The sequence below is a fragment of the Papilio xuthus genome, unplaced genomic scaffold, assembly GCF_000836235.2.
Source record: "Papilio xuthus unplaced genomic scaffold, Pxut_1.1 DF826115.1, whole genome shotgun sequence".
Taxonomy (NCBI): Eukaryota; Metazoa; Arthropoda; class Insecta; order Lepidoptera; family Papilionidae; genus Papilio; species Papilio xuthus.
This window is the reverse complement of record NW_013532534.1, coordinates 1,133,745-1,148,547: the sequence shown is the minus strand read 5'-3', so window position 1 is coordinate 1,148,547 and position 14,803 is coordinate 1,133,745. Positions and strand designations below refer to the sequence as shown.

At 39.5% G+C, this 14,803-nt stretch overlaps 1 protein-coding gene and 1 long non-coding RNA gene across 2 annotated transcripts in view; one reads left to right on the top strand and one right to left on the bottom strand.

Moving 5' to 3' along the window:
• Positions 1-14,803, bottom strand: part of LOC106123551 (sodium- and chloride-dependent glycine transporter 1-like) — an 81,445-nt gene that overhangs the window by 41,173 nt on the left and 25,469 nt on the right. The window contains exon 4 of the mRNA XM_013319948.1: positions 4,131-4,284. Coding sequence (XP_013175402.1) covers positions 4,131-4,284 — 154 coding nt within the window. The remainder of the gene's footprint in view (positions 1-4,130; positions 4,285-14,803) is intronic.
• LOC106123552 (uncharacterized) lies at positions 11,867-12,514 on the top strand. The gene is made up of 2 exons (XR_001228171.1): positions 11,867-11,939; positions 12,150-12,514. It is a non-coding gene; the product is annotated as an uncharacterized LOC106123552 (long non-coding RNA).

The window sequence follows — 14,803 nt, the reverse complement described above, 5'->3', positions numbered from 1 at the left end:
GTATATGTACTTGCATAGATTTAAAATTAAGTTATGTAGAAATATAATAAATAATGTACAAAAATATAAAAATATTTTGTTTTTATTTCCCCAATATAATATATTTCATTAATTAGATTCCCACTTATCAGTTATTATTATATTATAGTGAGCTAAATATGCGTGCCTACGTATATAGGTACCAAAAAAAAAATTAGTTCACCCATTATACGCATGGAGCGCCGCAATCGCCGTGGATCCACGACTTCGAGCGAGTTGCCCCTCTTTCTATAGTATACTTATAGAATATATCTTTGCACAAGTCCATCTTTGACAACGCTCTGAGGCGGACTGACGCTTGTGAGAAAATTGAAGGCGTCGGGTCGGATGCATTTTATAAATAAAATTCGATTAAAAATTAAATAATGGACGTATCGAAAAATCGTTCGACCAGAATTTAGATATGATAGATATGAATTAAATAAAACAATTAAATTTCTTAAATTAATCGTACTTTTGCAAATGCACAGTTTTTTCTACCGAAGAAGGCACATTTTCAAAAAATAAATTTATCGAGAAAATTGCATCCAATCCAAATTCTGTTCGACCAGAATCTAGTTAAAGGACTAAAGTAGGTATTTTTAGATGTCTTGTTCTACGCTTTTTAGTAAGCGCATTTTGCCTCTGACAGCGCCTTAATCGCATTGATCACTGAGACATCATTGAATATTTGCTTCCGCGTCGACATGATAAAGTCTATTTCATTTTTTGTAGCAAAGTAGCTCATCCAGGTCGATTTTCTTTGCTCTTGCTTTTCATCATGTAGAGTCCCTCCTTTTCCATAAAGCCGGGCAGCAATACGAAAAAGTCCATATCCAAAATTACCCACTCGCAGCTCTCCTCCGTCTCGTTTGCCCAGTTTCGCGTTAACGTCCTCCATGACAGCAGTGTAGAAGGTTTTTGAACTGTGTATGGCTCGTGAGATATCCTCATACATAGTTTCAACCTCTTAGACCTTCAGCGAATACCGTTTGATTATTCTGAGTATAAGGTACGCCGCCCTAGTCGACACACCACGTTGTTCACGAGGGCCTTGTGGATGATAAACCCGACACCTCCTTGCGACTGTTGGTCGCCTTCCCGGAAGAAGAACAAGTTGTTCTCTACGGACTTCTGATAACCCAGCTCCGCTATCCTGCCATCCATCCGCAATGTACCCTTGTTTATTGTTGCCAGGGCCAAAGGTCGTCGTTTGTGTTAGCCGGATCCGAACCGGGGATTCTTAGCACCCCCTGCCTCGACGTTACCCTGGTCGCTACAGTAACCAGGAATGGCGAGGCCGCCGAGTACTAGGGGCCGTGGTCGTTTTGTAACCATCATTGGGGGGGTTGTGCCAATAATCGCCACGCTTGGCAGGCGGGTTGGCGATCGCAGTAGTTCCACCGTAACCTTGGGACGCTGCTGCCCGTCCTCCGGTGGTCTGGACGCAGTTTAACGACAATACCCGGGTCCTGTTAATTTTAATGTTATGCGGCAAAAATAATAGACGATTGTGCTTCCTATAATGCTAATTACTTGGTGTATTAGTTTAAATTCACAAATATAAATAACTAAAGAACTATTATCAAATATGTTTGAAGATTGTTGTTCGATAAGACCGCTTTTCCATGTCGTCGACACTTCAAGCGCCTATAGTGTTCTAATCTGCATCATGGATTTGGTGAACATACGCTCTGCTATTGCTATACCGCCCTCTACACAACAAAAAGATGGCGAGAAATAATGTATCGTGTTTGTTTCAGTATTGTAAAATACTAGCTGTCGCCCGCGATTCCGTCCGCACGGAATTAAAAAAAAAGTTAATGATTAGCGTGTGTGTTCTTCCAGACTATGTTCTACATCATTAGTATGATAAACAATACCTACTTTGTGCTACATGCCCGCAAAAGTATGATATTGGGTACTTGAATATAACTGAAAAACAATTTTATCATTAGATACTGAAAAAAAAACTGGTTATGTATAAAGTGCAAAAAGTAAGCACCCGTGTGATGCTTCAAGACAACTAAACATCCTCAACGGCCGCTATTTTGGTCTGTCAAAATCAAAATATAAGGCTTTGAAAACGGATGCGTCTCCGAGTAATAGCACAAGCGGAAATGAGTTAACTTCTTTACGTTGACATAGAAGTTTGATTTTGTTATAGCTTAAAGTTATTATAGACCTGAGAGTTTGATATGAATTTCAATTTAATACCTCTACCCGTTAATGACAAAAGGGGGTATTTTAAATTATTGAAAATATTTTATTAATGATGTCACTAAACATTTACTCTTTTCGGAATTTATCCTTTATACGTGCTGTAAAATATTACTTATACCATGCAGTACACAGATTCATCATAAGTCACAATAAAGTCTAAATTGTCTGGCATTCGTAATCTTCAGGTCAAGTGGTACCTTTTTATCATTTTTAAACACATAAATAAACAACTATTAGTATATTTAGTAAGACTAGGACTGACTTGCAGTATTAATCTGAAAGGGTCACGTCCGTTACGCTGAGTAAACATTTCTTTATGCTTCCGTACAAACATACATATTTCATATAAATATAGTGCAGGCAATGGTAGGAAGCAAAGATTTCTGAACGCTTGTCGACACGATTCTTGTGGGTGCAGACCCGCACATCGCTCTAACAAACTTACTACAATACATCAGTAAAAACTATATCCGAATCGGTTTAACCGCTTCTGAGATTAGCGCCCACAAACACAGACAAATCGACAAATTTTTAACAATCATGGGTTTAAGTTTTCCGCCATCAATAAAGGCCCCTAAAAACAGTTTTTCGCATGTATTCGATTTAAATAAACCTACTATTTTTAAATGTCAAGTAACACTTACTACAGTATAATAATGGTAACTAATCCCATATTGGTTTCGCCGTTTTATGGATTAGCGTCCACAAACACACAGACAAACGAACAAAATTCTAACCTTCATTAGTTTAAGTTCTCTAAAGTATATAAAAGACACTGAAAACAGATAGTGTTGCGTTGTTGTATCTAAATCAAGAGGTCAGGAGGGGCGGCGAAATTTGAACAGCCTACTGGCTGCAACTGTTTTAATCCGACACTGGTTGCAAGCATTTAATACTATGCAGGTGCGCGCTGCGGTTGCATCTTTAAGATGCGCGTAGTTTTTAATCTTTTGATATCTTCTAAACTAATGGTCAGTAAAATTAAAACTTTATACTCTAGTCGACAAACATATTTATTTGGATAAATATTCATACTAAATACAATATAATAGCGCCGTAAACTTACGACGCTGTTGTTCGTATGTATTTTAATCGATGTTTCTTCAGAATAACATGGTTATTGTGAGACATCCATAGATGATAGGTAAATGCTACCAAAGAGATTTATGTAGCAAATCTAAGGATCTAGAATTCGTTCACACTTCATTTTTATGGACGTCATATACCTACTTTGACGTACGTAAGCGTAGTTTTATTCTTACGACACCTCTTAAACTATTAGACAGATTTATAAAGTTCAAAGGGCAAATATAATCTACAATAAATTCTCTTAATACCGAACTCAAATAATAACGTCGGAAGCAGCGCATGAATTTAATTGATGTTTTTTCAGAAAAAAAACATTATTGTAAAAAAACTATATAATAATAGATATATATATATATATTTTTATATATATATATATATATATATATACATATATATGCTATCGCTAGATATATACTTTCATTTAGCAAATTTAAAGAGCTACAATTTGTTCTTACATAATTTATGTAAGTCCTACTAGTTTAGGCTACGGAAGCGAAGAAATCAAAAATGTCAAAATCTACTAAACGTCTAGTTACTTTAAAAATTAATCAAAAATAAAATTGGACACACATCCAAGCAAAAACTTTTAATCAAAATCGGACGAATTGATAACCTTTTTCTTTTTGAAGTTTGCTAAAAAGTGAGTGTTAATACATAGTTAGTGTAGTGTAACATACATAGTTTCAGTGTTTAAATTGATGATTTTAGTAAAGTAGCAACCAGTATTACCCCGAGTGGGGGTGTTTAGCAATAAAATGATAAAATACCATGATGACAGTAATTTAATAAATAACACTTACGTGAAATATTCTTCTGTAGGAGGTTTTCTGAGAGCAACATCGGCAAGTGCGGCTGTGTCTTGTAGAGCGGCATAGCTTTCATTAAGACATTGTCTTAAGTAATATGTTCCATTTTTTGCTTTACATTCATCCGCTTCTTTGTACGAATAGCAATCTGAAATTATTTTTAATAATATCAAGTTAGCAAACGAAAACTAGGAAAGTTTGGAAAAGTCTAAAACATCTGATTTCATTTTGTCATACAGATATTCCTTCCCGGTGATATCCCGTCTATTACTCATAGAAATAAAACTTTGTAAAAATGGTTGCGTTTATTGTTAATTCGGGATGGAGATATCTTCTAAACTACAAGCATCAAAAGTATCTAGGGATCAAGTATGTACATACTTGTATGTACATGCTTGTATGTACATACATAAACTGAAGAGATAAAAATAACCTGGTCATTGAATTGATATTAGTTAGTGAACAATAAGCTATGAATTACATAAACTGAGCAGATGAAAACCCTGGTCATTAAATTAATATTAGCTTGAGTCTGAAAAGTTTGTGAAGTTCATAGGTAAAACTAGTAGGTTAAAACCCTGACGCCTATAAAATATCGAATTAATTTTGTATGAGCATTAATGTCTAAAGGTATTTTATAACTTTTTGAATTTATTGTAGTTATTTGGCTATGTATCACATAATTAATTAAAAAAAATGTTTTTGTGCGTCAACACCGCAATTTTTGGTTGAATCTCTTATTTATATATGTATGTCGTTATGAAGGATAAAGTAAGGAATATAAAGAAACAATTTTATTTACATTGTAATTCAAAATCAATAATCACGAAATTTTCGATTACAAGTTCTATGAGAACAACCGACGAAAATCGAAAAAAAATCTTAATCGATTTTACTCAACCCTTATCTAGTGAATTGTCAATTGAATTGTCAAACTAATCTATACTACTCAAAACAAAATAAGGGCCATTAGTTTATTTGCATTTAAGTGCACTTTAGTAAACTGAAAGTAACTGATTAGTGGATATTGATATTATGAACTCTTTGGTGTTTGACCTCTTTCATGCTGGTGTTCGTGTTCCTAATTTGAAAAGTATTGGCCATCATTTTAAGAAAAAAATTACAATAGGATGTTTCCTTATGTTTTACTTCAATTGTCTTCTTAACTTGTTCCGGTTATTATAGGAAAAAGTTTTACTTTTTCAATTTTAATTGATTCAGTTATCATCTCGCCTTAATCATGCCACCAGTACGAAGGCACATGGATACAATTACAGCAACCAGAGCCATAACTATGATTCAAGAAGGACGTTCTCGGCGTTACGTGGATTCACAGTTGTTTTTTTCTCGAAAAGCTGTACAAAATGTATGGAATCGCTTTCAAGAGACCGGAAGTGTTGCCAGAAGACCTGGTTCAGGCAGAGTTCGTGTAACAACGGCACATGAGGATCGGTACGTCCAATTAAGTGCTCGTCGTGATCGTAGAGTAATGGTCCGTAAGTTACAATACTGTTGACAACGGGTACCCGTTTCAGTGTTCAACCTATACGTAATCGATTGCACGAAGACCAGCAAATGTCCAGATGACGAGTTGTTCGAATTCTTCTGACCAGGGTTGAACGCGCAAACCGTTTAAGATTCTCCCGTCAGTATTTGAACCGGGGGATTAATAAGGGGGCAAGATTAATTTTACAGACGAGAGCAAAGTATTTTTTTATGATGATCAGCGTGTTAGAGTGTGGAGAAGACGAGGCGAGCGGTTTTCGGAGTCCTGCATCCACGAAGTTGCCCTTTTCGATGGTCCCAACGTAATTGTTTGGAGTGGGATTAGTTTACACAGTAAAACCGACCACACCATTTTAATTGCGGGTACCTTAACTGCAGAACGTTACATCGAGGACTTCATCTGGTCTCAAGTGATCCCGTTTGCACAGCTAGTGGAGCCTGGATTCATGGATTTAACAGTGGTAGAGCCCGCTTTAACATCTCCGCACAAATTAGCCCGGCTCGCCCGGTGAAATACCACGACCACACAGAAGACACGCGTGAAATGGAAGCAATTCCGCGATTCGTCTAATGAGTGTGCGTCCCTAATTTAGTCTTCTTTCCCTTCCCACCCTTTTTCTTATAAGGAAAGGATGGGAAGTGAGGTGGACTTTCCGGATGAGAGGATGCATGGAAAGGGAAAATAGTTTCTTTCTGTGTATCCTCTCCTCCGTCGATTAAAGGTAGGCAACGCATATGCAATTGCGTATGTCTATGGGCAACGGTCACTTCGCTATTTCAGCGATTTCAGGTGGCCGCTGGCTCGTTTGCCACCTAATAATATTAAAAAAAAATTCTGATTTAAGACAATGCACGTGCAAACACAACTCATTAGCAACATCCATTGTTATGCAGACGATAGTACAGGTGATGCACTGTACACGGCCCTTTTTTATTTTTTAAACCTACGACGGTGTTCCTCCTTCCCGCATGGGACGGGGCTGTGGGAACGCAATAGCACACCACCACAGCCCCGTCTGCGGATCGCCCGCCACATTATATGCGGCGGGCCCTCCTTCGGCGACGACGCCTTCAAAAGAAGGCGCCGACGTCCTTCGCCGAGGACTCCCCGGAACACGTAGGGAGTCCTACGGCACGAGACCCTTGCGGTGCAGGCGGCGAACCCCGATTCGCCGCCCGCGGGTCCCACTCACGGCGGCGCCCTGTCCAGCGCCACAAGGTGCGCCCGACGGCGCCGCCCCAGTCTCCTGCGGCGGATCGGGAGCGAGTCGACGGCGTCTTCCCGCGCCCGCTCCGCCGCTTCGACACTGAAGGTGGAGACCGCCTTCCATACCTCTTCCCTTCCTGCCATAGCAGCTGCCATGGCAGGCAGGGAGAGGTCCGTCCCGAGGACCGAGGACACGGCGGCGCGCTGCTCTGCCCATGCTGGGCAAGCCTCGCGCGTATGTTGCGCCGTGTCCACCTCTCCGGTGCCGCATTGGTGGCAGTCCGCGGTGGGCTCCCTTTTCACCACCCCACACAGATACGCCCCGAAGCATCCGTGCCCGGTTAGTATCTGCGTGAGGTGGTAATTGGGTGCCCTGTGCGGGCACTCCACCCATTCCCGCAGGACGGGCCGGATCGCTGCCACCAACTGCCGGCTCGGTCCCGGGGACTCCAGCTCCTCCGCCCACCTCCGGAAGAGGTCGTCGCGAGCCTCCTCCTTCCACTGCTTGACCTCCAACGGATGTGGGCGGAGGTCACTCTCTTTCGATCGCCGATAGACCGCCGCGAGGACCTCGGCCTCGAGCGCCCACGGCGGGCTACCAGCGATCATGCACGCCGCCTCGTATGACGCCGTACGATACGCCCGAGCCACCCTCAGCGCCATCACCCGCTGCGGACGTCGCAGCAGGATGAGGTTACGGGCGCTGAGGGATTCCGCTCATATGGGCGCCCCGTACAGCGCCATGGACCTAACCACCCCCATGTAGAGGCGGCGGCATGCCCCTCCGGGGCCGCCCAGGTTTGGGAGGACCCTTCCGAGAGCACCTGCGGCGGCTACCAGCTTCGGAGCCAAACGCCGGAAGTGCTCTCGGAAGACCCATCGACCATCGAGGACTAGTCCTAGGTACTTCATGGTACCTGCGATGGCGATGGGTGTCCCGGCCACCGTTATTTGGGAGCCTCGAGGCGGCCCTCGCCGATGCCCGTGGAATGCCAGGGCCTCGGACTTGTTGAGAGCCACCTCGAGCCCCAGCCTCCGGATACGGTGGACCACCTGGGCGACCCCCGCTGTGGCGTGGGCCATCGCCTCGCGGTGTGTGCTGCCACGGGCCGTCACGGGGGTGTCGTCGGCATAGCATATAAGGCCGACCCCCCGCATCACGGCTCCGCGCAGCACCCAGTCGTAGCCGATGTTCCACAGGAACGGCCCTAAGACCGATCCCTGTGGAACACCGCACGACATGGCCCGTCGGGCCCAGCCGTCTCTGGTGGGGTACACTACAGCCCTTCCGATGAAATAGTCCCGGATCAACCTTTGCAGGTGACCCGGAACTCGGAAGTGCTGCAGTGCCCCCATCACCGCCGCCCAGGGCAGCGTGTTGAAGGCGTTGGAAATGTCCAACGACACCGCCACCAACACGCCGCCCTGAGCGACTACCTCCTTGGCTAGACCCTTCAGCCGAGACACCGCGTCGATGGTCGACCGACCACAGCGGAACCCGTACTGCGCATCGTCCAGATGTATGTGCTCGGCGAGACGAGCAACGAGCACTCGCTCGAAGAGTTTGCTCGGCTCGCCGAGCAACACAATCGGCCGATACGCCGAGGCCTGGTCGGGTGGGCGGTCGTCCTTCTTAAGAAGGACGAGCTTACCTTCCTTCCACGAGCTGGGGAACCGGCCCTCCACCAGGCAACTGGTGAAGAGGGCCCTAATCCGCCCCCCGAGCTCGGGAAGTGCCAGGTATAGTACCCGACCAGGCACACCGTCCATCCCGGGGACGGTCTTCTTGAGGCGGAGCTTTACGGCGGCGTCCATCAACTCCTTCTCGGACACCGGCTCCACCTCGTCGTTGACCGCCCCTCCTTCCTCTTCTACCGGCAGGGCAGACCCTACCCGTTGCGGGAAGAGGGCCCCGACCACCTCCTCCGCCAATTGTGGCTCCATAGTTGTTGTAATGGGCGGAGCCCAGGGTCGGAGCTTCTTCCGCACCGCCCGGTACGGTCTGCCCCACGGGTCCTCCTCCAGCGTTTGGAGCCACTCCTCCCACGCTCCCTGTTTGGCCTTCGCGATGGCCACCTGGAGAGCGTGGCAGTCGGCTCTATACGCCTGGTACAGCTCCTCCTCCTGCCTCTGATCCCGGACTCGACGCCTTCGGCAGCGAGTGTAATATTTTTTTTGATATGAAATGTATTATATTAGAAATATGATAAATAAATGTATTAATATGAAAAATAAAAATAATATTGTACTATTTCATGTCATTATGGATAAAACATTAAGTATAGTGTCACCAACTTATCTGTGAACTGACGGGTGTCGCGGTCGTCGTTTTATGCCCGAATCAAAGAGTATAATAAGTATACTATAGAAAGAGGGGCAACTCGCACGAAGTCGTGGATCCACGGCGATTGTGGCGCTCCATGCGTATAATCGCTGAACTATTTTTTTTTTGGTACCTATATACGTAGGTACGCTTATTTAGCTCACTATAATAATAACTAATAAGTGGGAATCTAATAAATAAAGTTAAAATTGACATTAAATCAATGTTCAAAAATAATATACCCACTTATGTAGTTATTAATATAGTGAGCCGATATCAAGTAGCCTTCTATGAAATATCTCTATTAAAATGATCCTATTATTGGGGAAATAAAAACAAAATATTTTTATATTTTTGTACATTATTTATTATATTTCTACATAACTTAATTTTAAATCTATGCAAGTAAATATACATCAATGACTTTCAAGATATCAGCTCAATATTTTAATTTTTAATATATATATTTGAAAATTACATTTACGGTAATAAATAGTATAGCGCGGTCACAAAAGAATGCATACCCTGTAATTAAAACCAAACCCCAAAATATTTTCAGTCACATGCAAGCTGGCAACTGGCAATTTGTAGTTATTTGCGAGTTTAAACACTCTGAACATATTCTCTTACAACATAGGCAAGCAAATTTTTCTTTACAATAAAAAATTACAAATAAAAAAATATATTTTTTACATATACACACATGGACCCACCTACTAATTTCAGACACATCAGTTTATGGCTCTATAATTCCAGTGATTGGCACACATTTTCTGAACATCACTGACCGTCTCTCAGGAAGGGGGAAACCGTGCACCTACAACAAACAAACAGAATGTGATTTCCTATCAAGTATAGGAACTGATATGTAAATGCAATGCAAAAAATATGATAACCGGAAAGGATAAATCACTGTGGTGCTAAAAACTACACCAAAATACGAAAATATTTAAATGTTTAAATGAGTCTGACGTATGGGAAATCAGTCCATCTAAAACACAGTTGCGTACAGCGTCATTTTTCACAAAAACACATTTTAATTAAAAACAAAATGAATGAAACAACATTTAACTAAGAATACAAGAACAGAAATAGAAATACGAAAAAACGTAGCGGTTTGATGACACATGAATGTCTCGATGACACAAATGATGTTTCTTCTTCTTAGCCATGAGATGAAATGATGTTTACCAAGATTTAAAAGGTGGCGCCACTTTCCATACAAATCGTCCTTCTTCTAAGTTTCCACCCCCTGGCCCGAATTCTGAAACGTCACTCAAATATCTACTTTCGTAAGCAGTGCTTATAATTTAAGAGACGTCAAAACTTAAGTGGAATTCACAAACGCAAATCAAGACATCTAAGCGCGTGATTCCGTAAGTAGACGTAACATTTTTACGTCATGGCAACAACCTCTGTTCTGTGTCAAAGAGTATGTAGAAAATATTTGTTCTCAATTACATTTTCTTAAAATTAACTTTTTGTATCCGGTTCACGCAGCAAGGGTTAGACAATGTGTAGTTGTAAGATGAGTTTATTCCCAAATATCAAAGAATATTCAAAAAATACTGCATGTTATGAGTATTTCGTATTTTTTTTTATTTAAAGCAAAGAAGATTATAATAAAAGAATATCATATCTGTTTTAATTTTTTTAACAAAAAATAAATAATTTTGGCCGTATTTCCAATGTGCACAAAAGTTGGGAGAGTCGCCACATTTTTATTTATATTATATAGTTTGTATTAACGATAAACTGCTGTGACATAGGGATTCCATCTAAAATATACCAATATATAAATTCCATCTTCCTTGCGTAAAGACTCATCTAGATATTAGTCGTTGGCCTAGAAAGTAGGCGTAAGTAAAAGAAAAACAAAAATGTTTATTTTAGGATTTATTATTATAAAAACCACGTTTGCAATCAAAACATAAGTTGGTCAAACACAGTTTTTGAAGAATGTGAATAAATCCACTTTGTAGTATTCTCTGTTTGCCTGGTGTGCGTATTTTGGTATGTACCAGCTTCTTCTGCTGCTTGGCCCTCTTTAACAATTTTTTAAATTAGCCCTTGACTTACGCCTGTAACAAATGTATTGTGATTTATCGTGTGTGATAGAAATTAATTCATTGTATTCATATATTTGTAAGAGCTTAGTGGCGACTGTGGGTAGAGTGTCGTTATCAATAATTTTAATGATAACAGAGTCTTTTCTTTATATTTGTCTCCACTCCTATCATCATTTTGGGTAATTTACATGTTAGAAACTGGCAACACTAACCTGTTGCAGCTGAAATCCGCTTGTATATTTGATTATACGCAATGTTAGGAGCCTGCAGCCGAGCTTCTTCTTCAAAAAATGGTTTCACCTTTAGAATTATACTCCGGGAATCAATCTTTATAGCTTTCGGCAAATTTAACGCTTACAATTCAGAAGTATCGCAATAAAACACACGGAACACATGAGAGTAGTACACACTGACAGTCAAATGCAGGGGGTGGAAACTTAGAAGAAGGACGATTTATATGGAAAGTGGCGCCACCTTTTAAATCTTGGTAAACATCATTTCATCTCATGGCTAAGAAGAAACATCATTTGTGTCGTCGAGACATTCATGTGTCATCAAACCGCTACGTTTTTTCGTATTTCTATTTCTGTTCTTGTATTCTTAGTTAAATGTTGTTTCATTTATTTTGTTTTTAATTAAAATGATTTTTCGTGAAAAACGACGCTGTACGCAACTGTGTTTTAGATGGACTGATTATGGTAAGTTACAATTCAACAAAAATTTTCGTGTTATTCCCATACGTCAGACTCATTTAAACATTTAAATATTTTTGTATTTTGGTGTAGTTTTTAGCACCACAGTGATTTATACTTTCCGGTTATCATATTGAATGGTGCCCCACTTCTAATACATTTTACATATCAGTTCCTATACTTGACAGGAAATCACATTCTGTTTGTTTGTTGTAGGTGCACATATACACGGTTTCCCCCTTCCTGAGAGACGGTCAGTGATGTTCAGAAAATGTGTGCCAATCATTGGAATTATAGAGCCATAAACTGATGTGTCTGAAATTAGTAGGTGGGTCCATGTGTGTATATGTAAAAATATATATTATTTATTTGTAATTTTTTATTGTAAAGAAAAATTTGCTTGCCTATGTTGTAAGAGAATATGTTCAGAGTGTTTAAACTCGCAAATTACTACAAACTGCCAGTTGCCAGCTTGCATGTGACTGAAAATATTTTGGGGTTTGGTTTTAATTACAGGGTATGCATTCTTTTGTGACCGCTCTATACTATTTATTACCGTAAATGTAATTTTCAAATATATATATTAAAAATTAAAATATTGAGCTGATATCTTGAAAGTCATTGATGTATATGTACTTGCATAGATTTAAAATTAAGTTATGTAGAAATATAATAAATAATATACAAAAATATAAAAAAAAATTGTTTTTATTTCCCCAATAATAATAGGATCATTTTAATAGAGGTATTTCATAGAAGGCTACTTGATATCGGCTCACTATATTAATAACTACATAAGTGGGTATATTATTTTTGAACATTGATTTAATGTCAATTTTAACTTTATTTATTAGATTCCCACTTATTAGTTATTATTATAGTGAGCTAAATGAGCGTGCCTACGTATATAGGTACAAAAAAAAAATAGTTCAGCGATTATACGCATGGAGCGCCACAATCGCCGTGGATCCACGACTTCGTGCGAGTTGCCCCTCTTTCTATAGTATACTTATTATACTCTTTGGTCAAATGACATTTCAACCTGTCACCGTAGTTCCTATTTTTGCCATTTCACAGATAAGTTGGTGGCCCTATAATTGTTATTTATTTTTAAAATTGTTATTCAATTTTATTTTTAAATTATATTTTTGAGTAATGGTATCCCATCTGTAAAAAGTTTGTATAAGGCCCTTTCGGTCAGAATGCTTTCCTTTTCCCGTTGGAGAGCTGCAGAGATGGTCGAGCTAAGGGTCATGTAAGATAAATAACCTATTGTAAATTTATTTTAATACAATGTAATGAATAACTGTATTTGTATCACTGTTAGTACCTGGATATTATACAACATATTATAATATTTGAATCGACGATTACGCCATGTCAATACTAACAATTGTGTAATTTCTGTTTTAAAGATGGCAGTAATAAATTCAATGTAATTTGTAAATTATTGTTTGATTTCCTATTTAAATTATTATAATAAATATGTTTCATAAAATTGTTCTTGGTTTCTGTTCTCATCTATGGTCTGATCACCGTTGCCAGATACACTGTAATTACAGCAGATTTACTGTATTTTCACACGATCTACTGTCTACTGTAATGCTAAAATTACAGTGTATGGAGAGCAATGTTATTTTCTACTGACAAAAATCAAAATAGTTTAATGTAAACTGAACGCAGCCTTTGTGAAAAGAAAAAATAACATGAACATGACAAAACATAACTGACTACTAGAGCCCGCGCCACCTCTGCATATGTCAAAACCCTTGTTACTATTGGAATAAGAACGAATATCTCTTACTTTAAACGGGCATGATAAGCGGCAGCGGTGGATACTACGCGGGAATTGCCCGTCATAGACTAAAAACCACTTCTTAGCATTAACAACCCAAATTGTGCCAACCGTGTTTTAACTTTGTTTTTTAAGGATTTGAGAATTAAAATGCCTAATTCATCTGATGATAGTGATCAAAGCGGACCAAAAAAGCAATAAAGATACATTATAAACAAAAATTCAGAGACGAGTGGTTAAAAGACAATAGTTTCAAAACTTGCAGTTTTACGTGCAGTTTGTGTTATGTGTGATGAAAAATTTATAGCTGACACGGCACCAATTGCGTTAACTTTAAACCAACTGAGAAAATGATAAAATCATTTAATTCTAGGATCTACAAAAAATAAGCGGATATCGAGCTGCATGATAGTGACAATGATTGATTATATATAGCTATTATGCTTATTCTAAATTACAAAAGGTGAAATTAAAACAGTATTTTAGTTTTTAAAAGATAATAAAAGTATATTTGAAATGTACTGTAAAATTGACTGTAATTTTTTTTACATTTACTGTAATTTTGTCATAAGCACTGTAAATTTGAGCATGAAACACTGTAATATCATTTGTCTCATCTGGTAACACTAGGTCTGATTCACTGGTAGTACAGTCGCCGTCAGATATATCGTAACGAACAAGGTGACCAAATACATCTGGACAACTTAAAATGTCAATAAATTCTATACACTACAAATTACCATTAATATCTGAACATTCATTACTTCGTAAATATCTGAACAAATGTTTGTCAATAATTTCTATACACACAAAGAACTAAAAATATCTGAACACTGACAACGTCAAGTATTAATTTGAAAATTTTAATTGAGCTTGACGTGTTCGCGTAGAATTTTCACTTGGACATGTTTTATCGTTGCCGCTCGTACCGCCATTTCGGAAAAATGGCGCGTATAGTGTGTCTATTTAAGATAGATTAGTTTGACAACTGACGCCTATGAAATATCGAATCAATTTTGTATGAGGATTAATGTGGTACTAAATGGACGGTTGTCATAGTGTCGAACCGTCGCGC